The sequence below is a fragment of the Anolis carolinensis genome, unplaced genomic scaffold, assembly GCF_035594765.1.
Source record: "Anolis carolinensis isolate JA03-04 unplaced genomic scaffold, rAnoCar3.1.pri scaffold_13, whole genome shotgun sequence".
Lineage (NCBI taxonomy): Eukaryota > Metazoa > Chordata > Lepidosauria > Squamata > Dactyloidae > Anolis > Anolis carolinensis.
Genome location: NW_026943824.1, coordinates 13,824,117 through 13,846,409, shown reverse-complemented (window position 1 = coordinate 13,846,409; position 22,293 = coordinate 13,824,117). Strand labels below are relative to the sequence as shown.

General features: G+C 41.1%; 1 protein-coding gene across 5 annotated transcripts in view; it reads left to right on the top strand.

Moving 5' to 3' along the window:
• arhgap17 (Rho GTPase activating protein 17) overlaps positions 1–22,293 on the top strand; it is a 61,736-nt gene that overhangs the window by 2,450 nt on the left and 36,993 nt on the right. For all 5 annotated transcript variants that reach the window (XM_062964672.1, XM_062964673.1, XM_062964676.1 and 2 more), the window contains exons 2-6: positions 10,293–10,332; positions 18,113–18,217; positions 18,438–18,514; positions 20,869–20,980; positions 21,084–21,160. In XM_062964672.1, coding sequence (XP_062820742.1) covers positions 10,293–10,332; positions 18,113–18,217; positions 18,438–18,514; positions 20,869–20,980; positions 21,084–21,160 — 411 coding nt within the window. The remainder of the gene's footprint in view (positions 1–10,292; positions 10,333–18,112; positions 18,218–18,437; positions 18,515–20,868; positions 20,981–21,083; positions 21,161–22,293) is intronic.

Here is a 22,293-nt window from a genome sequence, read left to right as displayed (position 1 = left end):
CAATTTTATGAAGCTTGCAGTTTGAAAAGCAATCCGATACTCACTACTTCAATAAACGATTCTGAAAGTGTTCGCAATACGACTTGTTTCTCTTATCAACAAATGTTCCCCTCGCAAAGTGGTTTGGAGACGACTTGATCTCTGTGCACAGCATTCCAAGTCGATAAAAAGAATGTCTTCTGAAAAGACCAGTGCATGTGTTGTTGAACTGCCCAATGTGTTCTTAGTAAAACTGATAGTGCAGCTTGTCTCTGGTCTGCAAGATGGAAAGTTGTGATAAAAACGTAACAAGTGACAGTATTTTTGTGCACCCATTTTGTTTGCATTCTGTCTTTTGAAGATAACATCTCTCCAAGTTACAGTTGCAGTAAGGCGCTAATGTCATTTAAAGGCATCGCCGTGTAGAAACCATTGCAGCAGTGCATAGATAAAGTGAATTAACATAGTGTCTGAAAAACTGATTTTGTGTGGTGTGGGACTTTTTTATTTTCTCCTTTTTCTTGCTTCCTACAGTATTGTGGACAGCATGTTGTGTTTGCCTTCCTTCAGACATCACAGATCAGAGGGCTGATAAACAATTAAGTAACAGAAACCTAAACTTTGGGGAAGGAAGAAATGTCTTGGCTCAGGATACTTTGATTTATTCCTGCCCTGGAAATAGCATAGCAAGCACAGCAAACCACAAAATCAGGAAGTTGTCTGTTCAGATTTTGCTTCTACCATGAATAAGGCGACCTTCTTCTAAAATAATTCTCTCTCTTGTGCCTTATAGGCCTCTTGTATGATAATTCAAATAAAGCAGCCTGAATGCTTCAGAATAATAAATGCAGGGTTATTATTTACTGTTGATTTACCGGTGGCATTTCGCTTTGTTAGTATTGAGTCATCAACAGTGTCAGTCAGAGGCTTGATCTGCAAACATAAGTCAGTTTACAGTATTCTGTAGCTTCGTGCATAGTTCTAGTGGTTCTCCAACATTGCTGTGGTTGATACTGTGGTTGATGCTCACTGAGAGCAGGCCTGATGTAATGATTTTAAAGTTGGACTGGGACTCCTGGAAGCCAGAATCCTTGCTTAGCAGTGGAAACCCACTGGGTGATTTTGGACAAGTCACACTGTCTTGACCTCAGGAAGGCATTGAAAAGAATGCTCTCTGGACAGATCTTTCCAAGAAAATGAGGCATTTTCTCCGGCTCCCACTACAGTCTGGCATCAACATGATGGCATATAACAATACAGATAAAGGGGATGAACATGTGAATGTTTCTTCCTTGAAGCTCTGCTGAATTCTTGGATTTTACCCAACATCTCCCTGGCTCATAGTTTATTCTGTTAACTATCTCTCTTCCTTTACTAGTCTGCTTATTGTATTTCTATAGCAATACTACCTCTTAAGATAAGATGGGCCTCCTGCCAATTGCTGTATTATGCATTTCAGATAACCTTCATACCATTCAGCTTTAGGAAAGGGCAGACATCAGTGTTCTCTTTCTTTTCAAAGGGCCTCTTCAAAAGCTTGAGAAGCTAGCGGATGGAGGAAGGAGCCTGAGAGGGAAGGTGACCTTTGGCTGCCATCGTCTGTGCCTGGGTGGGGTTGGGACCTTTGCTTCGGTCCCATGGGAGGATCTCCAGCTATTGCTCTAATTTATGGCAGGCCCTCAGAGCATGTACTTAGAGCTATCGCATTGCATTCCTTTTGCTAAATAGCCCCGTTGATGGGCCTGGTGTTCCCTTAAAATGGCTTCTGCGGATTTGCAAGCAAGCAATGCTTATAGTTGCATTCTTGGGACAGTTCTTGGTGCTTCTCTCTTTGAGTCTCATGTGCGAACATTTGGGGAAATGTTGCTTCTTTTCACTTGACTTACAGGAACTTTCAGACAAACTTCACTTTTGCTCAAAATATGAATAAACAAAACAGGATTGGAAAGAAGATGCGTGAAATAAACTTGAAAATTCCTAACTCCATTTATTTTGAAGTTTAGAAATATTTAATTGTGTAAATAGCAGCATTCTAGAGGCTCAGAATGAGCAACAGTCTATTCAAAAAGCAATGCATTTAAACATAATGTAGACTTTAAAAGATAAATAAAAACCTAGAGCTTCTGAAATATATCCTGGCATTGCTTTATGTGAGAAGGGTTTCTACAGATGTAGGACAGGAATTGCAATGACATTCTGGTCTCTTGGCATTTCTGAAAGCTGAGCCAGGTTTTGCGAAGGGAGTGTCCTTGGGAGATGCTAGGAAACTGTGTAGGATGCAGGCAGTATTCCAGGGGGGAAATACCTTAATACATGTAATATATATCATCTCTCAATGAAGTGTGTTGGTCAGGAGAGGCTCTTGCAGGGCTGTGGAAAGGTGGAGGGAGCTCAGGCATTTGGCCAGCCATTTGCCCTTGTAACGCATTCTCCAGATGATAGAAACAGTTTTTAGAATGGCAGTTTCTGGTGGCACCGCTGCTCCTCGGGTGATTGAAGATGAGGTAGAAGGGTGTTCCCTGGCATGCTTTGAAGCTGACAGCATGTCATCATAATAATAATTGGAAGCTGTTATGGTTTTTCCAGGCTTGAACAGTGCCTGGGTTTGAGTTCTGAAAGCAGGGTCTGAAGCTTTGCATTCCTTCTCCAGTTTAAGAAAGCCTTTATGTGTCTGTTTTTGTGGGGTTTTTAAACTTGGTCTTGCCTTTCTATAAGATTGTGAGATTTTTGAGGCTGCAAAAAAATCTCTTACAGATGTTTTAAGAGGATCTTCTAAAGCAGACTCAAGTGTGGAAGTCTTGGATAATTTAGGCTCTTAACCTGTTTCTTCTCCCAAACGAAACAGCTCTGCCAGATAGACCAGCCTTGTTCTTTTTGTTCTCATTGTTCTTTTTGCCTATGATTTTTCCCTTGTAGTTGGCTAGATTTAATTCAGGGCATCACTTTCTTTTCTGAACACATTGCTTTAGGTCTTTGCAGCTCATTTTGTTATACTTTCCACCTTCCAACATGAGCTGCCGTTGTCCGGGCTCTAAATTACCGAATGTGTCTTGTTAAAGTCCGCTGTAAAGCAGGAGGAAATTGAAGTTAATGTGTGCATTAATCTTCCATGGGCTCAGGAATGTTTTGGATCTGCTTCCAGCAGAAACTGCTGAGCTGGGTTTTCATGCAGCCTGGGACTGGATCTTGTTCCTCCCTCTGTCCGTCCCCCAAACAAGACAATTCGGGATGTGAGAATACAGAACAATTTCAGTAAAAAAAAGCCTTGGCAGTTCTGTCATGGAAATAAATGCCTGAGGGTTTGACCATTGCATAGCAGGAGCAAAATTCCTGAGCTGTTGTACTTCTCCTTCAGCTGTACCAAGAGCGAAACTTCTTCTGCCCTGCATATTTGACCTGGCTTTGATTGGGTAGATAAGGCCATTTATGCCTGTCTCTGCAGCAAAGAAGGACACTCCTTTTAGCCACCTTTTTCATATTTAACATTCCTCTTTCTCTGATTTGGTTTGTATATAACGGAGAGTCAGCAAAGTGCAGTCTTTTTTTTTTTTTCTTGAACGCTGGTCCCTAAAAGCTTCCTTAGGCCTTTGGTACAGAAAAGTGTTTGTAAACTTTTTTGGTTAAAAAAAAACACACACCTCTGCAGGTGAAAGGCAAGTCCTTCTTTGACGAAGTGCTGCATGAATCAAAAAGTCTGTCTCTTCCAGTCCCAATAAAATTGTACAGGTGACCTTTCATACTTCCTGAAGCTATATTAGCCTCTGTATTGTCGAGGGCTTTCATGGCCGGGATCACAGGGTTGTTGTATGTCTTTCGGGCTGTGTGGCCATGTTCCAGAAGTATTCTCTCCTGATGTTTCTCCCACATCTATGGCAGGCATCCTCAGAGGTTGTGAGGTATGGATAAACTAGGCAAGGAAAGGAAAAAAATATATCTGTGGAGAGTCCAGGGTGTGGCAAGAGTCCTTTGTCACTGGGAAGCCAGCATTAATGTTTCAGTTAATCACCCTAATTAGCATTGGAAAGGTTTTGTCTCTTGCCTGGGGGCATCCATTAGCCGTCCTTGGGGCTCCTCTGCCCTCAGAGTGTTGCTTCCCAAAAGACATACAACAACCCTATATTAGCCTCCCTTGCAAAAAGGTTTGATGGCCAGTGACTTGACCTTGTTCTCTCTCTGTGTGTGGCTTCCCATCTTGCATATAGAGCTGAGGGTTTTGGATTCTGGGAACTGCCTCTCACCTTGGATGTTTAGGTTCCTTGGGGAAGAGTATACCCTGAGGTGAAAGAGTTCAAAGGCTGGGTGTGTTAGTACCTCTGTCAGTCGGTAAATTTCCAGCAAACAGAGTTGTTTAGTCTGCGTAATGAGCGTTGCCTGCTGGGAACTCCCCTTTCACTTGCAGAAGCAGACTAACCGAGTCAGTTCAGTTTGCGCTTTTGCAAAATAGTGCTCTGGCATCGAAATCAAAGCTAAGGGCCAGGAAAAGCCCCAAAAAATGAAATGCGTGGAGGAAGTCGGTGAAACATTGAGGCCCAGGCTTTCAATGGGCACATTCCTGCTCAGGGAAGGGTGGCATAGGGAAAACTTCTGTACGTGAGCCTCAATACATGTGTAGATGCCCCAAAGGACAGCGCCATTCAGCTCTACCATGACATCAATTTCTGCTTGATGTCATGGTTGAGCTCAAATGCATGATTAGAGCCATAGAAGTGTCATCTACTTGTAGCTGCAGATGTTGTTGGGATTACAAGTCCCAGCAGTCTTCTACCTAATGGCCAGGAAGAGTAACTGAGTAATGTATGGTAGTGTTAGTGTAACATTATGAAAGCAATTAGTGACAGAACCCGTGTTCCAATCCCTGACTTTGCTCCATGAAATAAACATTGGAGGTAACTGCTTCTTCCTGTTGCAGAAGGAAGTGACACGACACAAGTCTCTTGTAGTCATTTCTAATGGTATATAAATACTTGCGCCTTGTTTATGGTCCCACCCCTTGTTCCTACATGAAACTGCTGAAGGCGGCAGAGTAATGCAGATCCTTATCATTAGGAATGCTGACTCTTAGCCAATTACAGGACATGATCCTGTTTAATGCTTACCAGGAAGATGAGAACTAGATGCGAGGAAGGAATGGGAGGTCACTCCAATGCAGCACAATGTGAGGTCTGAGCGTCACACTTTGATGTCATTCCATGACTTGCTTTGCTGAAGGATGATGGGCAAACATACTCTTATCACAGGCTTTATATTATAACCTGACTGGTGGAAATTTTTTTAGAAATGGTCAAGTTAACAAGCTGTCAAGAGATAAGTCATTAGATACATTCTTAGAATTATTTTTTAAACAATATATGGGGAAAGACTTTGTGTACAAGTTTGGACATAAAAAAAAATATAGAGAATTGAAAAAAAGGCAGCACGCTTTGCTGTGGCGAAGTATGGTGTTATGGGAAATAAAGTATTGAGGAATTGGTGGTAGTTAAGGTCAAGGCTAAAGGTGCCAGCCTGTTTATGTTGGATAAGTGAGACTCTACTGTATATTTATAATCTTATATTATCTGCTTAGAACTGGATTATATGAGGCCCCTTCTACACAGCTGGATAAAATGCACACTGAAGTGGATTATATGGCAGTGTGGAGTCAAGATAATCCAGTTCAAAGCAGATAATATAAGATTATAAATGGGTTATATAGCTGTGTGGAAGGGCCTTGAGTCTACACTTCCATATAATCCAGTGCAAATTAGATAATCTGTGGAAGAGGCCTAAGTGACGCCTAACTCTGCCTGTCCCCTGGGCTGAGTCGGTTGCTAGGAGACCAAGTGGGCGGAGCTTAGCCTTCTAACTGGCAGCAATAAGATAAAAACAATTATTCCTCTCCCTCTAATTAGGAGTTTATTTTTCTTTTCTTTTTGTTGTATCAACCTAGAGCCGTGGATGATGGATTGTGTTGTCAAATTTCGAGGTTGGGGGGCCTGTAGTTTTGTTGTTTTGTCCGCTGCCCTGATGCCATCACTCTTTTATATATATAGATTGTTTAGACTTAGATGTCATTAGAGATGTATGCTTTGTAGTTGGATATATAATTGTTAGGCATGTCTGTGTTTATGTATAAGTGTGGTTGTTGATTTATTATTTGTGATATTTTATTTAAAATATTGGGGGAGAGAGAAAAATTGTTGTTTAAACGATAACATACATCAAGTGTAGCACTTTCAACAGCCATGGAGGAAGGCATCATTATAGGTTTTCAGTAAACAAGCCCCTTTTCCGTCAGATGAGGGACACAGTTTGCAAAGTACTAAATGATATATCATTAAAGGATTGAACAACGTCGTTGTAGGGATTAAAGCAACCTTGTTTTCTTGGTACCAAATTCCCATGCAGAAAATGTGTTAATGATCCAAAAGCATCCAAGTGTGTGTTACAGCTGCTGCTGGAATTATAACGGATAGCCTCATTAGGTGCCTGGGTGGCTTTAAAAGGATTATTTCTCAGAGCTTAACCTCTTGCTGTTTGGGGCCTGGTTCCTGGCATGGGCTCCTTTCCTGCCGTAGTTCTTTGGGGCAGACAGACGTTGCTGCCGCTTTCGCAGAGCTCTTGTATGTGTGTCTCTCTTGTTGCTATGCAGCCTTAAAACAGAGAGGAGCTTCCAGTGACGCAGGGCCCAGATGAGCCAGCGGCTGAAGTGGAGTGGAATTCTTTGGCCGAGATCCTCAGGCCTTTGGTGGGGCCCCGTTGCATGCAGAAGAGACCAAGGCAGAAGGAGGAAGTCTCCCTTCCTGCAGTGTGTCTTGATGGATGACGTGGAAACGCGTTGTACACAAGGCATTGAGTCCTGCCCTGTGTTCCAGGCACCTGGACGTTTGCTCTCCTTATCTCTTCTGTTTCATCGCCTGCAGAGAGTGTCAGGCTCATTGGGGCTCTTCCAAGGATAACTTCTCAAAGGCTGGTAAAGACCAACATCTGGCAGGCTGGGAAGACATCCAGATAAGAATGGAGACAATAGATGAAAAAGACATTGCAAATGTGGAAAAAAGACACATCACTCGCAAAGGCAGGGATCCCTGGAATTATGCCATTTGGACTCTTCCATCCTTAAAAAAGTGTGTTCACTTTTTTCAAAATGTGTGCAGTGTCGCACTGATTAGAAAGGAAGGCTTGTCTCTTCAGGGGCAGTGACTGAAGACAAGGCAGATAGGCCTCTGCAATTGCCCCAACTATGTAGCAATAAAGTATTTGGATTCAAGTGGCTTGAGAAATTCTGCAGTTCCCATCATCCTTATGCAGCATGACCTGGGATGCTGTGATGCTGAGAGAAGATGAATTGCATTTCAGTAAGATCTGGAAGGCAACAGTGTGTACCTGAATGAATGCAATAGAGAGCTATGGTATATGAGTAGGGGAGGAAATCTCACTGCCAAAGTGCAAAAAGCCACAAAGAAGCCTCTCACCCTTTGAGGGACATTGTACAGCCGGGTATCCTCCTCCCACTTGCTGTGCCCAAAGCTTTCCCTCCTAGAAAGGGATTTATCATACTATTTTGCTAACCTTCCAGGTTAACTAGGCAGTGCATCCTGCCCAGCGATGCCTTTGAAATATGTTGGGAAATCTCACCCAGTTTGCCTTCTGAGCTGCCAGAGCTGCTTGGCCAGGGTTTGCCAGAGTTAAACTGGGCTTTCCAGTCCTGAAAAAGTTCCTTTGGTCCCCAGTTAGTTTCTGGCAGGCAATTCAGAATATTTATTCTTTAGATTGCATAGCCATAAAGGTCAAAGTCATGTAACATGATAAAAAGATCAATAGCGGTAGAAACAGTGATTGAGATGTTGGTCCTGTGCGGGGATTATACAAGTATAAAGTGCCAATTAGCTACTTCATATGGCAGTGCTTTGAAGTAAAATGAACAGAGAGGTTGTATTGGATGCCTGTGGTGCTGTTGACTATCTGCGCCAACTCTGAAAGGGTTTAAAGCCCTGATCTTCTGGTTTTGGTGATTCAGAGAGATGCAGAGAGCTGTGAGACCTGTCATTAATAGAGGCAGAATCCACATGCCAGAATTCCTGCTGCTTCCTAATGTTGAGTTCAGGTTTAACTAGCATTTAACGGTGATGCCATTTCAGCCCATTAAGAGCCAGCCCTTCTGTTTTTCAGAGCAGGGCTTTTTTTGTTGGAGATTGGTTACATTTGCTCGAGGGTAAGCCGGCCCCTTGACTTCACGGATCGTGGAGCCTTTCTGTCTTGGCAGAGCTGCAGATGTTTTCCGTGGGGCCTGGCAGCCAGTCCAGCCATTGTACTCTTAGAAGAGAGCAGGATGTATTTATTAATGACGCAGCCTCTCCGTGCCCTGGAAAATTCACTTTCCCAAGGTTTGGAAAGCCCTTCTCAACCAAGGCAGAAAGTGTCATGCTTTGTCCACTGAAGAAGCCCCAAAGCAAGCAGTGCTTTGGAATGAACATTTGCACATTTCAGGACTCAGGTTTCCCTTCCTTTTATCACCTTTAGATCTTCGCCCCAGTTTTTTCTGTGTTTAAGCTCTGAGTCAATGTTTGGGAAAGGAAATGTGCTCTCATAGGAGCCCTAACCCAGTCCGCAGCCATTCCTAACATGTACCAGCTTTAGCTTATCTTTCTCCTCTATTGTTGACCATGAACGACCTATTTGTTTCCAACTTCTCAGCCTACTTTTCAGGTTTATCTGCAATCGCAAAGGGAGGATGCAGGCGAGAAGGCCTTGGCGTTCCTTCCAGCTGGGAAATTGTCTTTCCTTGCAAAGTGGATATCAGACCCTCCTCTCCCTAGCAACCCTTCATTCTAAGTGCAGTTGTTTGGAGTTGAAGCAGAGCTGAGAAAATCTCAAGTATTTGATAGCAGGAACTTGCAAAGTTTTTCTAATTGAAAGTGAAACCATTCAGTAATCTTTTCTGAATTATTATGTAATAGTCTTGTGCATTTGTATAGAATCACCACCTGTTTCTGTTTGTTCCATTCATATGGTCCCGTTTCCGTGTCCGTCTGCCGCTTCCGAAACCTTCCCTATCCAAATGAGCTCTTCCATTTCACCATCCTAATATACAGATTCATTCATCCCATTGGCGGCAATGGGCGGGCTACCCAGGCTCCCCTTCCGCTCAGTTTTAGGGCTAGAGGGAGTGAAAATCACCACACATGGAGGGCATATCTACCACTTTTGGGTCATCCCCCGAATTTTAGGGATTTTTTTTGTCTCCAATGATAAATTTCCAAGGCAGATTTATCTTTTCTCCAATGGCTTTTGTCATACCTGCTACTTAGATGGGGACTGGATGGTTATTTCAACTGCTGGGCCTTTTCAAAACCCACTATTTAAGGAAGGTTCTATGAGGGTACAGACTAGGACCCATTTTCTGCTTTAGTCCTTATGTGAATTGTGGTTATGCAGCTACTCCTTTAATTCATAGTTTCCCAGCAGCATAATGCCTTGAGTTTCCATAGGGGGAATGGTGGGATATAAATAAAGTCAATAATAATAATAGAAAAGTGCTTTTGTGTTGCACACATATACACATATCCAACAGCTCTCTGGGATGCTGCAGATCAGACCTGGTCCCCTTGGTTCAGCATCTAACTTTTCTAAAGCTCTGCATTGCATCTCTTATATCTGGTTTTATTTATGACATTTCTCCCTGTCCTTCCCTTAAGAAGCATATATTCTGCTTAAGATGAGAGGAAATGCCTTCCTTTCAGTTCTAGGATTGGCTTCCTGGCTCTGTCAGGACTCCAACTTGCATTTTTGCTGTCCTAACTCTAATCTTGGCCATTACGTTTGCTGATGGAGACCAGCATTCCTGAGCCTCACCTTCCCTTATCATCCACTGGAAATTGCAGTACAAACTTGTCCCTTTTTTTGTAACCAGGAAGGACGTTTCTTGTGTGTCCTCTGTCCAACATCTGGGAGCCTCAAAGGGGCGCTTCAGGGCATCCTGTCTGGAACGCCATGGATATGTTCAACAAATGTGCTCAAGAAATAGAAAATGTGCATCCCCAAATGTCTCAGGGTCACAGTTTTGACATATCCTTAGCTCCCTAGCCATTTCTGGGAACCAAAATGTTAGAAAACAGGCCTCTTCCCAAAGCTGTCATTGGTGCATGCTTTTCCTATTGCAATTCCAGTTTCCTGGTGAGGGTTGGTGCTTGAACTCGGTGAAGAGCCACTCTTCAATCTTGCTATTTGATTTGGATAAACTAGGCTTATTTCTGCATACAAAGGTCTATTTGCACTGTGGCTTTACTCTGTGCACAACATGATTCTCATGCTCCTTTGTTTCTGTCTTTCAACAGAGCGGAGAAGACCGAAGTCCTCAGTGATGACCTGCTACAGGTATTTAAAAGTGAATCCTTTTGTGAGCTGTTTTGTGCTCTTTTGCCGTTTTCTTTTTTGGTGGCTAATGCTCATCCTGATTTGGTTAAAAAGGCTGCGGTGTAACTTCAGTCCGCTCAAGAAAGTCAACCAGGTCACACACTAATTGAATGATGATGGGACAGAGCTATCAAAAGTGAAACAAATTGAGAAATTGCTCTTTTGTTTCACGGTGTGATGGTCAGGACCTTTCTGTTCCCCAGGGAGAAAGAGGCCTGCAAAGTATGTGTGCATCTGTTATTTTGCAGAATTCATCTGGTTAACCAAGCAGAGGAAGGAAAAAGGAAGCTGCAGGTGCCCCAAAGTTATGCTTCTGAATATAATTACTTTTTCCTCATTGAGTCTTTGCTCTCTGACTTGATCGTTATTTTCAACAAAGGGCTCATTGATTGTCATAGAGTCCTAGAGTTGGGAGAGACCTGAAGGGTCATCCAGTCTTAACTGCCAGAGAGAGAGAGAGAGAGAGAACATCAGAGTCATAAAGTTGGAAGAGACCCCACTGTCATACAGTTCAGTCTTTAACAGAGAGAGAGAAAGATAGAAGATAGATTGATGATAAAATAATAGAATCCTAGAATTGCAAAGGACTCCAAGAGTCATCTAGTCCAACCCCCAAAGAGAGAGAGAGAGAGATGGAGATGATAAAGTTGGAAGACACCACAAGGGACATCCAATCTAACCCCTTAAGACAGGGGTCGCCAAACTAAGGCCCGGGGGCCGGATGCGGCCCTCCAAGGTCATTTACCTGGCCCTGCCCTCATTTATAATATATTTTTATATCAGTTTTAATAATATAAAATATTGTATATACATATGATATTGATAATAATATTATCATTTTATACAATATCATACTAATAATAATACCATATAATAATATTAATTATATGTTATATATTACATATATTACAGTATAGTGGTATAGTTCAATATAGTAATATATAATGCTAATATTGTGCTATGCTAATAATATAATATATATATTACATACAGCTGCTCTGTATATATACATGTATGTACATGTACATACAGCTGCTCTGAGTTCCCTTCGGGGTGAGAAGGGTGGGATATAAATGTAGTAAATAAATGTAGTAAATGAATAAATAAATAACTTTGGACTTAGGCTCGCCCAAAGTCTGAAATGACTTGAAGACACACAACAACAACAACAACAACAACAATCCTAATTAACATGACTATCTCATTGGCAAGAAACAGGCCCACACTTCCTATTGAAATCTTGATAGGTTTATGTTGGTTAAAATTATTTTCATTTTTAAATATTGTATTGGTCTTTCATTGTTATTGTTGTTTTGCACTACAAATAAGATATGTGCAGTGTGCATAGGAATTTGTTAGTTTTTTTTTTCTTCAAATGATAATTCGGCCCCTCAACAGTCTGAAGGATTGTGGACCGGCCCTCTGCTTTAAAAGTTTGAGGACCCCTGCCTTAAGATATAAATACATACATACATGATAACATAATAGAATCCTAGAGTTGGAACTGACCCCTAGGGCCATCTAGCCCAGCCCCCGACAGGCAGGAAAGACACCGTCTGAGCCTTCCTGACAGATGACCATCTAGCTTCTGCTTAGAAACCTCCAGAGAAGGAGACTCCAAGAGAAGTTTCATTTCCTGCCATTTGAAGCCATGGCACCATTGTGTCCCAGTCTATGGAGCAGCATTAAAAAAGGTTTGCCCTTTTCTCTTCAATACAACACCCTTCCAAACATTTCAACGTAGCCACCATGTCCCTTTTTCCCAGCCTCCTTTGCTCCAAACTGAACTTCCCCAGCTATGTTCACTGAGTCTAACACATTCTGGATATAAACTCATCTTCAACATGGGGCACAAACTGCTCCACTGAGTCTTTGGCCTCTTGTTTCCAAAACTACCCAGGATGGTCATCCCTTAAAAATGCTCCAGTCAGACATATTCTAGACACCCTTCTTTGTACAGTAGAGTCTCACTTATCCAAGCTAAACGGGCTGGCAGAAGCTTGGATAAGTGAATATCTTGGATAATGAGGGATTAAGGAAAAGCCTATTAAACATCAAATTAGGTTATGATTTTATAAATTAAGCACCAAAACATCGTGCTATACAACAAATTTGACAGAAAGAGTAATTCAATATGCAGTAATGTTATGTTGTAATTACTGTATTTACGAATCTAGCACCAAAATATCACGATATATTGAAAACATTTACTGCAAAAATTGCTTGGATTATCCAGAAGCTTGGATAAGCGAGGCTTGGATAAGTGAGACTACTGTATTAAGAGACCTTTGCTTTCCTTTTTCCATCCTTTGCTGTCCCACCATTTTTAAAGTTCCAGAAAAGAGCAGTGGGGCAAAGGGTCAGCCCAACTGGGGATAATGCAAGAAAATAACATTTAATCTTGGTGCCATTCCCCTTCCAAATGCATTCTTTTGGCTGCTCCTTTGGAAACATTTTACTTTCCTTTCCAGGAGGACAAAGTCAGGAAGTTCTGAATGAGTGCCGCTACGCCTTCCAGACCTCGGGCACTGGGGCTTTTTGTTGCTTTATATGCCTTCCATCTCCATTTATATTCTATTTTCGTGGTTTTTCTGAATCAGATGGGTGGGAGAAATTATATTAGCAGCGCATTTTTTTCTTGTCGGGAACATGATTTCTGGCCGTCCCCGTTGGTTGCCTGAGCGACCCTGTAAAATATTTAGGGGCGGGAAGACTGGGCTGAATGGCAAGGAGCCAGGAATGTTTCTTTCCTTTTTTGCAACCATGGCGTTCCCAGGCATTAATGATAAATATCCCTTGGCCCCGCTCTCCCCAGATGGGAAGGACTTACTCATTCGCTTGCTTTCCTTTCTCTTTCCAAATGCAATGGCATGTTCTTAGACATTTCTCTCCTTGGGGATGCCCTCAGTCGATATGTTTCCATTCCAAAGACATTCAGGCAGAAAGAAGGAAGCATTCCTTGAGGCTGGGCAATGGATGTTCCTTCTTTCTTGGACTGCATCTCCCAGTATCCCCTTCCCAGCCAACGCAGGCATCTTAATAAGCTCCCTGGTCACCTTGCTCTGATTATGTGGTTTTTATGACAATCCAGGCTTTTATTTAAAGTCCTTGAAAGGCCAGGAAAGAAGAAAGTGCAGCATTATTCAATAGAAAAGGTCAAATGTGACCTGAAACCCCCTCCTTTGCACTGAGCTTTTTTGCTCCCTTCAACTTCCGTAACTGAGAGATGCCGTTTGGCCTGGAAGGAGGGAGATTGGGGCCAAAAGAGCTCGGATCACCTTCCAGCCTTCATTTGTTTGGAGGAAAAGAGAGGCTTCCCCCTGTTTCCGGTCGACTGGTTCATCAGCTGCCCAGAGTCAACCAAAAAAGCAGTGAAATTGGAGATTCAGGGTTGTTGTATGTCTTTCGGGCTGTGTGGCCATGTTCCAGAAGTATTCTCTCCTGACGTTTCGCCCACATCTATGGCAGGCATCCTCAGAGGTTGTGAGGTGGGGCGAAATGTCAGGAGAGAATACTTCTGGAACATGGCCACACAGCCCGAAAAACATACAACAACCCTGTGATCCCGGCCATGAAAGCCTTCGACAACAAATTGGAGATTGCAAGAGCAGAGGGGTCCCATGATTTAACCCAGTCTGTTTCAAGCTGAGCTTTTCAAAATGTACATTTATTGGTTTGCGTAGTTTTTGTGTGTTTTAATCTTTGGTTGATGCCTTTTAGTAGATGGACTGAAATAGTCTCGTGATTTATACCTGGATTTTAACTATGTTGTACTCCCCTCGAGCCATGAAAAGAGGCAGAGAACTAGCAACAATAACAACAACGATGATGTATTTCAATTACAATATATATTTAAACATTCTCTGTATGTATGCATGCATGTACAGTATGTGTGTGTATTTTAATTAGGCTGTACTTCCCTCAAGCCATTAGAAGAAGGAGGCACCTAATAATAATAATACTGTAATAAAAATAAAAAACAATTCAGCTGAAATATATATTTAAATTATATGTGTGCGTGTGTGCACGGACTTCCCTCAAGCCATGAGAAGAAGCAGGCATCTAATAATAACAACAACAATAACAATGCATTTCAATTAAAATATATATTTAAACTGTGTGTGTGTGTGTGTATGTGTATTTTAGTTAAGCTGTACTTCCCTCAAGCCATGACAAGAGGCGGATAACTAATAATAAAAACAACAGCAAGAACAATAATGTATTTCAACTAAAGTATATATTTAAACTACATATAAGGTAAAGGTAAAGGTTTCTCCTGACGTTACGTCCAGTCATGATCGACTCTGGGGGTTGGTGCTCATCTCCATTTCTAAGCTGAAGAGCCGGCATTGTCCATAGACACCTCCAGGTCATGTGGCCAGCATGACTGCATGGAGCGCCGTTACCTTCCCGACGGAGTGGTATCTATTGATCTACTCACATTGGCATGTTTTCGAACTGCTAGGTTGGCAGGAGCTGGGGCTAACAGCGGGCGCTCATTCTGCTCCCGGGATTTGAACCTGGGACCTTTCGGTCCGCAAGTTCAGCAGCTCAGCGCTTTAACACACTGTGCCACCAGGGGCCCCATAAAACTACATATATATGTGTATATTAAGTAATTCAGTAGACTGTTCTTCCCTCAAACCATGAGAAGCAGGTAATTAATACAATCAATTATAAAAGTAATAGGTATTTTAATTAAAATATACAAACTATTAATATATGTATTTTTACTGTATTGTACCCTGCCTTGAACAATGAGGAAAGGAGATAATAATGATTATATTATTATTGTTGTTGTAGTTATTATGCAGTCAGGATTAGGGGTCCACTCGTCCCCCGGCGTTTGGGAAGTTCTGCTTCCATAAAGCGTTTGGCTCAAGTCTTGCAGATCTGAGCAGTCTTTGCAGCAACACAGAACAAGGTTTTGAACACAATGACTGTGCTTTCACATTGGATCCTGTTTTGATCCAAAATTGATGTATTGATTGGAAAATTCTGGCAGTTACACTTGCATTATATGAAAGTGAAGCTGCGTCCATTTGGTACATACAGCAGCTGAGCATTTTTAAGTCTCTGTGGAGGGTCTCTCTTCGCTTGGAAAGTCTGATAAGAATTCTTTAAACCTGAATTCCTTGCAAAGCCTCAGGAGGTGCTGACATTCCAGCCTTGGTTTGGACAGAGTCTTAGGCCATTTCCCTTCTCCTCCTCTTTTATTGCAGTATTTTTTAAAATAAAATAACAGGTGGGTCCCTATCTCACGTCAGGCTTTCCCCATTAAAACATTTTCATGGTTTTTTGGCTGGTGCTGTCCAAACAGAAACCATTCCAGAAGGCCTCCTTTTCACCTCTGTGACTCATCAAAACACAGATAAACCACATTCTTTGGCTCTTGTCGGAGGCGGAGGAGGAGGTTCCCAGAAGAAGAACTGGCACAATCTCAGATGCTGTAACACAGGGATCCTCCACAGAAAGGATCTCTCCCTGCTGCTTCGGAAATCGCCACTTTTTAAATGCTCTCTTGATGTTCTTCCAGGGCCTGCCTCTCTGTGTTTGTATATACAGTAGAGTCTCACTTATCCAACACTCGCTTATCCAACATTCTGGATTATCGAACACATTTTTGTAGTCAATGTTTTCAATATATCGTGATATTTTGGTGCTAAATTCGTAAATACAGTAATTACTACATAGCATTACTGCGTATTGAACTACTTTTTCTGCCAAATTTGTTATCTAACATGATGTTTTGGTTCTTAATTTGTAAAATCATAACCTAATTTGATGTTTAATAGGCTTTTCCTTAATCCGTCCTTATTATCCAACATATTCGCTTATCCAACATTCTGCCGGCCCGTTTATGTTGGATAAGTGAGACTCTACTGTACCTTGCTTCAATAGAATTTTGCAAGGCTCCCTGATAAAACATCTTCCTCTTGTTACCCTCAAATATGTCTTCCATTATTATCATTGCAAAAAAAAAAAAAATCCTGAGTCAAACTAAGTTTGAAGAGAACCCCAAAGGCCATCTAGTCAAGCCCCATTCTCTGGTGTGTAGGAGCAGCCCAGCATATAATAGAAATGTAGTTTAATACAACTTGTAGTTTAATACAACTTACAATTTGCCGGAGTTGTAAGCAGCCTTGAGTCCCCCATGGGTTGAGAAAGGCTGGGTATAAATGAAGCAATTCAATAATAATAAACAATATAATTTTAAAAATCCTGTATGTTTGGATCAGTGGAACTGGTTGGACGACAACGATAATAATATACCGTATATACTCGAGTATAAGCCGATCCGAATATAAGCCGAAGGCCGGGCTGTGGCGCAGCTGGCTAGTAACCAGCTGCAATAAATCACTACTGACTGAGAGGTCATGAGTTCGAAGCCCGAGTCGGGTTAAGCCCCTGACCATTAAATAGCCCGGCTTACTGTTTACCTATGCAGCCCCGAAAGACAGTTGCATCTGTCAATTAGGGAAATTTAGGTACGCTTTATGCGGGAGGCTAATTTAACTAATTTACAACATCATAAAACTGCCAGCAAAACACGAGGAATGGAATGAGGAAGTACAGCCACTACTGGACAGTGAAGCAACAGCTCCCCCTGTGGCCGGAATCGTGAAGCTGGAAAAAAATGTTAAATGCCTCTGTGTCTGTCTATATATGATGTTTGTCTGTTGGCATTGAATGTTTGCCATGTATGTGTTCATTGTAATCCGCCCTTGGGAAAACATTGACTCCAGTATAAGCCGAGGGTGGTAAATTTCAGAAATAAAAATAGATACCAATAAAATTACATTAATTGAGGCATCAGTAGGTTAAATGTTTTTGAATGTTTACATCAAGCTCTAATTTAAGATAAGACTGTCCAACTCTGATCCAATCATTATTCTCATCTTCTTCAATGTAAATGTGCTTATGTATCTTTTTAATAATAATAGAGTAAAATAATACATGTAATAATAATAATAATAAATACAGGAAAATAATACATGTAATAATAAATAATAATAGTAATAATAATAATACAATCAGAGTGAAACAATAAATGTATTAATAATAATAAAATAGAGTAAAATAAATGTAATAGTAGCAACAATAATAGAGAAAAATAATAAATGAAATAATACCAATAATAATAAAGAAAAATAATAAATGTACCATATATTTTCGAGTATAAGCTGACCCAAATATAAGCCAACCAAGATCCTCACTTGAGTATAAGCCGAGGGGGGCTTTTTCAGTCTTAAAAAAAGGGCCGAAAAACTAGGCTTATACTTGAGTATATACAGTAATAATAATAAAACTTTCTTTGCTACCCGCCTTTCCTTATGCCACGAGGCAGGGCACAACGCAGTTAAAGCGCATGCATCAATAAAATGTATGTATTAAAACACATTCCCTAAAATAATACATATTAAAATATGTGCAATAAAAATTAAAATATGTAAATTCAAAATGAATGGGTATAAACTACTACTACTACTATTGGAGGTGGGAGCAGCCAGTCCATCAATAAATGTAGCTGGAAGGGAGAATATTTGCCAGCATCCCAGGTCTCACCTTTGGTTTCATTTATCTTCCATTGTTGTTATTGTTGTTGTTATTCAGTCAATCAATGCAACCTAGAAGGGAGAGGGGTTGCCAGCATCCCACATATCACCTCCGATTCCTTTTCGCTGGCATTGTTGTTGTTATTATCATCATTACCATCATCTTGATTTTTCCTCCTGTTCAGATCGAGCGGCGCCTGGACACGGTGCGCTCTGTGTGCCACAATTCCCACAAGCGGCTGGTGATGTGTTTGCAAGGACAGTATGGGACGGATGCTGAGAAGAAGCACGTGAGTCTCCCTTTGCCCTTTTCTTCCTTCCTTCGGGGCTCTTCTCCTTGAATCGGCTTTTCCCTCTGCTGGTGCTCCTGCCCTGCTCTCTTTGGCTCAATTTCCCCCAGAAGCCACTTTTGGGAAACCCTGCATCCCATTCCTTTGGCCCCACTGGAACTGAGGGACGTAGAACACCAAGCTCTCACCCCATCTAATCCGTGTTTGTTTCCTTCTGCAGAAAAAGCTTCCGCTCACGGCTTTTGCCCAGAACATGCAAGAAGGTGCTCTGCAGCTCAGTGACGAAACGTTACTCGGGTAAGATTGTGCATTGTGCCCGGGCTGTGGCGCAGGCGGGAGAACAAGTCAGTGCAATTAACTGCAATGAATCACTCTGACCAGGAGGTCATGAGTTCGAGCCCCGCTCAGAGCCTATGTTTGTTTGTTGTTGTTCTATGTTAAAAGGCATTGAATGTTTGTCTATATGTGTAATGTGATCCGCCCTGAGTCCCCTTCGGGGTGAGAAGGGCGGAATATAAATGCTATAAATAAATAAATAAATTATTTATTTATTTACAGCATTTATATTCCGCCCTTCTCACCCTGAAGGGGACTCAGGGCAGATCACATTGCACACATAAGGCAAACATTCAATGCCATAACATAGAACAGAGACAAGATGCAGGCACGGGCTGGCCTCGAACTCATGACCTCTTGGTCAGAGTGATTTGTTGCAGCTGGCTTGCTTTCCAGCCTGCGCCACAGCCCGGCCCATCCTATCATCCGCCCAAAATCTATTTCAAGGACATGTTGAAGTGGCCCTGCAAAATGCAGATGTTCGGCATTGCATCTCTATGTGTTATTGTTATTTGTCTCCCAGTTTATCTCTGAAAAAGAAACCAATATATCTACAAGTAATGGAATTGAACTTTAACAGTACAGTAGAGTCTCACTTATCCAACATTCGCTTATCCAACATTCTGAATTATCCCAACTCAATTTGTCTCCCACCGCGATCCATAATAATAATAATAATAATAATAATAATAATAACTTTATTTTTATACCCCGCCCCATCTCCCCGAAGGGACTCGGGGCGGCTTACATGGGGCCTGGCCCAATAAAACAAACAAATAACAATAACAAAGCAATAAAACAATTATCCCAGTAAAAAACATCAACATCAATAAAAACAATCATTAAAATCCACAGCTGTTTCTGTAGGCAGCAAGGATTGAATTTTTTGTGGATTTACTGTAAGTTCATTTTATGCAAGTCTATATTTATTTGTAGACAATTTGTTAGTAGCCAATGTATTTGGAATCAATGTTTTGGTGCTAAATTCATAAATACAGTAATTACAGTAGAGTCTCACTTATCCAAGACTCGCTTATCCAAGGCATTTTTGTAGTCAATGTTTTCAATATATCGTGATATTTTGGTGCTAAATTCATAAATACACTAATTACAACATAACATTACTGCATATTGAACTACTTTTTCTGTCAAATTTGTTGTATAACATGATGTTTTGGTGCTTAATTTGTAAAATCATAACCTAATTTGATGTTTAATAGGCTTTTCCTTAATCCGTCCTTATTATCCAAGATATTCGCTTATCCAACATTCTGCCGGCCCGTTTAGCTTGGATAAGTGAGACTCTACTGTACTACATAACATTATCGTGGTTAGGACTGCTTTTTCTGTCTATTTGTTGTAAAACATGATGTTTTTGGTGCTTACAATAAAAACCAATATACAGTAGAGTCTCACTTATCCAAGCTAAACGGGCCGGCAGAAGCTTGGATAAGCGAATATCTTGGATAATAAGGAGGAGTTAAGGAAAAGCCTATTAAACATCAAATTAGGTTATGATTTTACAAATTAAGCACCAAAACATCATGTTATACAACAAATTTGACAGAAAAGGTAATTCAGTACGCAGTAATGTTATGTTGTAATTACTGTATTTACAAATTTAGCACCAAAATATCACAATATATTGAAAACATTGAGTACAAAAATGCCTTGGATAATCCAGAGGCTTGGATAAGCGAGGCTTGAATAAGTGAGACTCTACTGTATTACAATTTAAAACCTAAAATATGCAAACATTAAAATGAAATTGAACATATATTATGGGTGAAAACCCTTATAATCAGTTTTATCACTATTATTTTTATTTGAATCCCACTTTATTTCTCTAAAAAAAGACTCAAAGCAGATCACAATAAAACCAATATGATACAATTTAACACCTAAAAATATGCAAACATTAAACCATGACTTTCTCCTTCATGGCAACAGAATAATTTTGTGTTGCTAGAAAGGGGAAAACAGCAGCAACTTTAAAAGGCTTTGTAGTGGTTGTGCTTGCTACATGTTCTCTGTACGTTGTGACATTTTGTAATCAAATTCTGTTTGGGTCATAATAGCGATGCTGTTTAAGTAATTAAAAATGTTTGTTAGGCAATACACTTTGTTTAGGTGTAGTTTCTCAAGTTGCTCCTGACACGGAAAAAAATTGTTTAGCTAAGAAAAGTATTGTTTACCTGCTGTGTCAAAAGAAGCCAAAGTGATGCTACGGATGTAAATGATGGGTCTCACCGCAGTATGGAGCACAGTATGTCCAAAGAGCTACCTTTGCCAATAGTTTTTGTTTCCTTTCAAAGAAAAATGTTGGAGACCTGTGGGGAGGCAGAGAACAAGTTGTCCATGGAGCTCTCGCACCACGAGGTTCAGGTGGAGAAGGACGTCCTGGAGCCGCTGAATCAACTGACGGAGGTGAGTTGAATCGGGGCCCTGGGGGGAAGATCCCATGGATGTGGCCTTCCTTCCACATGAGAGTCTTTTCAAAGGCCAGCTTCCCGTGCTCTCTGCTTTTCAGATAGAAATCCCCAACATTCAGAAGCAGAGGAAGCAGCTGGCCAAGATGGTGCTGGACTGGGACTCTGCCAGAGCCAGGTAAGGCCCAAACCTCATGGCTGCCTCCTCCTTGCTTTATATATGTACTAGCTGTGCCCGGCCATGCGTTGCTGTGGCTGAGTATGGTGGTATGGGAAATAAAGTACAGTATAGTTATAATCTTATATTTTCTGCATAGAACTGGATTATATGAGGCCTCTTTTACACAGTTGTATAAAATGCACACTGAAGTGGATTATATGGCAGTGTGGAGTCAAGATAATGCAGTTCAAAGCAGATAATATAATCATAGAATCATAGAATAGTAGTGTTGGAAGAGACCTCATGGGCCATCCAGTCCAACCCCCTGCCAAGAAGCAGGAAATCACATTCAAATATAAGATTATAAATGGGTTATATAGCTGTGTGAAAGGGCCTTGAGTCTATACTGCCATATAATCCAGTTAAAATCTGATAATCTGTATTTTATAGGCAGTGTGGAAGAGGCCTAAGTGAGGCCTAGCTGTGCTTGTCCCCTGGGCTGAGTGGGTTGCTAGGAGACCAAGTGGGCAGAGCTTAGCCTTCTAACTGGCAGCAATTGGATAAAAACAATTATTCCTCTCCCTCTAATTAGGACTTTATTTTTCTTTTCTTTTTGTTGTATCAACCTAGAGGCGTGGATGAGGGGTTGTGCTGTCAGTTTTCGAGGTTGTATAACCTGTTGTTTTGTTGGTCGCCAGGATTCCATCACTCTTTTATATATATATATATGTGTGTGTGTGTATGTGTATGTATATATATATATAGGAGGGTGGAGGAGAGGTTGGGATTCAAGGCAGGTTGGGAGTCAAGGCAGGAAGTACAGCAGATAATAAACACAGTGAATATATATTTACATGGATGTTAATTTAATGTTATTATTTTTATTCTAATTGTTTTTATATGCTATGTTTTTATTGGTGTACAGCATCTAATGATTGCTATTGTAAGGCTGCCCTGTGAGAACAGCGGGATATAAATGCTTGTAATAAATAAATAACAAGTAAATAAAATTCAAAAAATGCAAAAGTAAGAACTGTAAAACTGGTTAAAACACAGAGCATTAGAAAATATCTGTGAAATGGTTGGAAGCCAAGCATCGTGCTGATGCAGATCCATGCCTTCCAAGGGAGAAAGGCAAAGTATACTTTTTG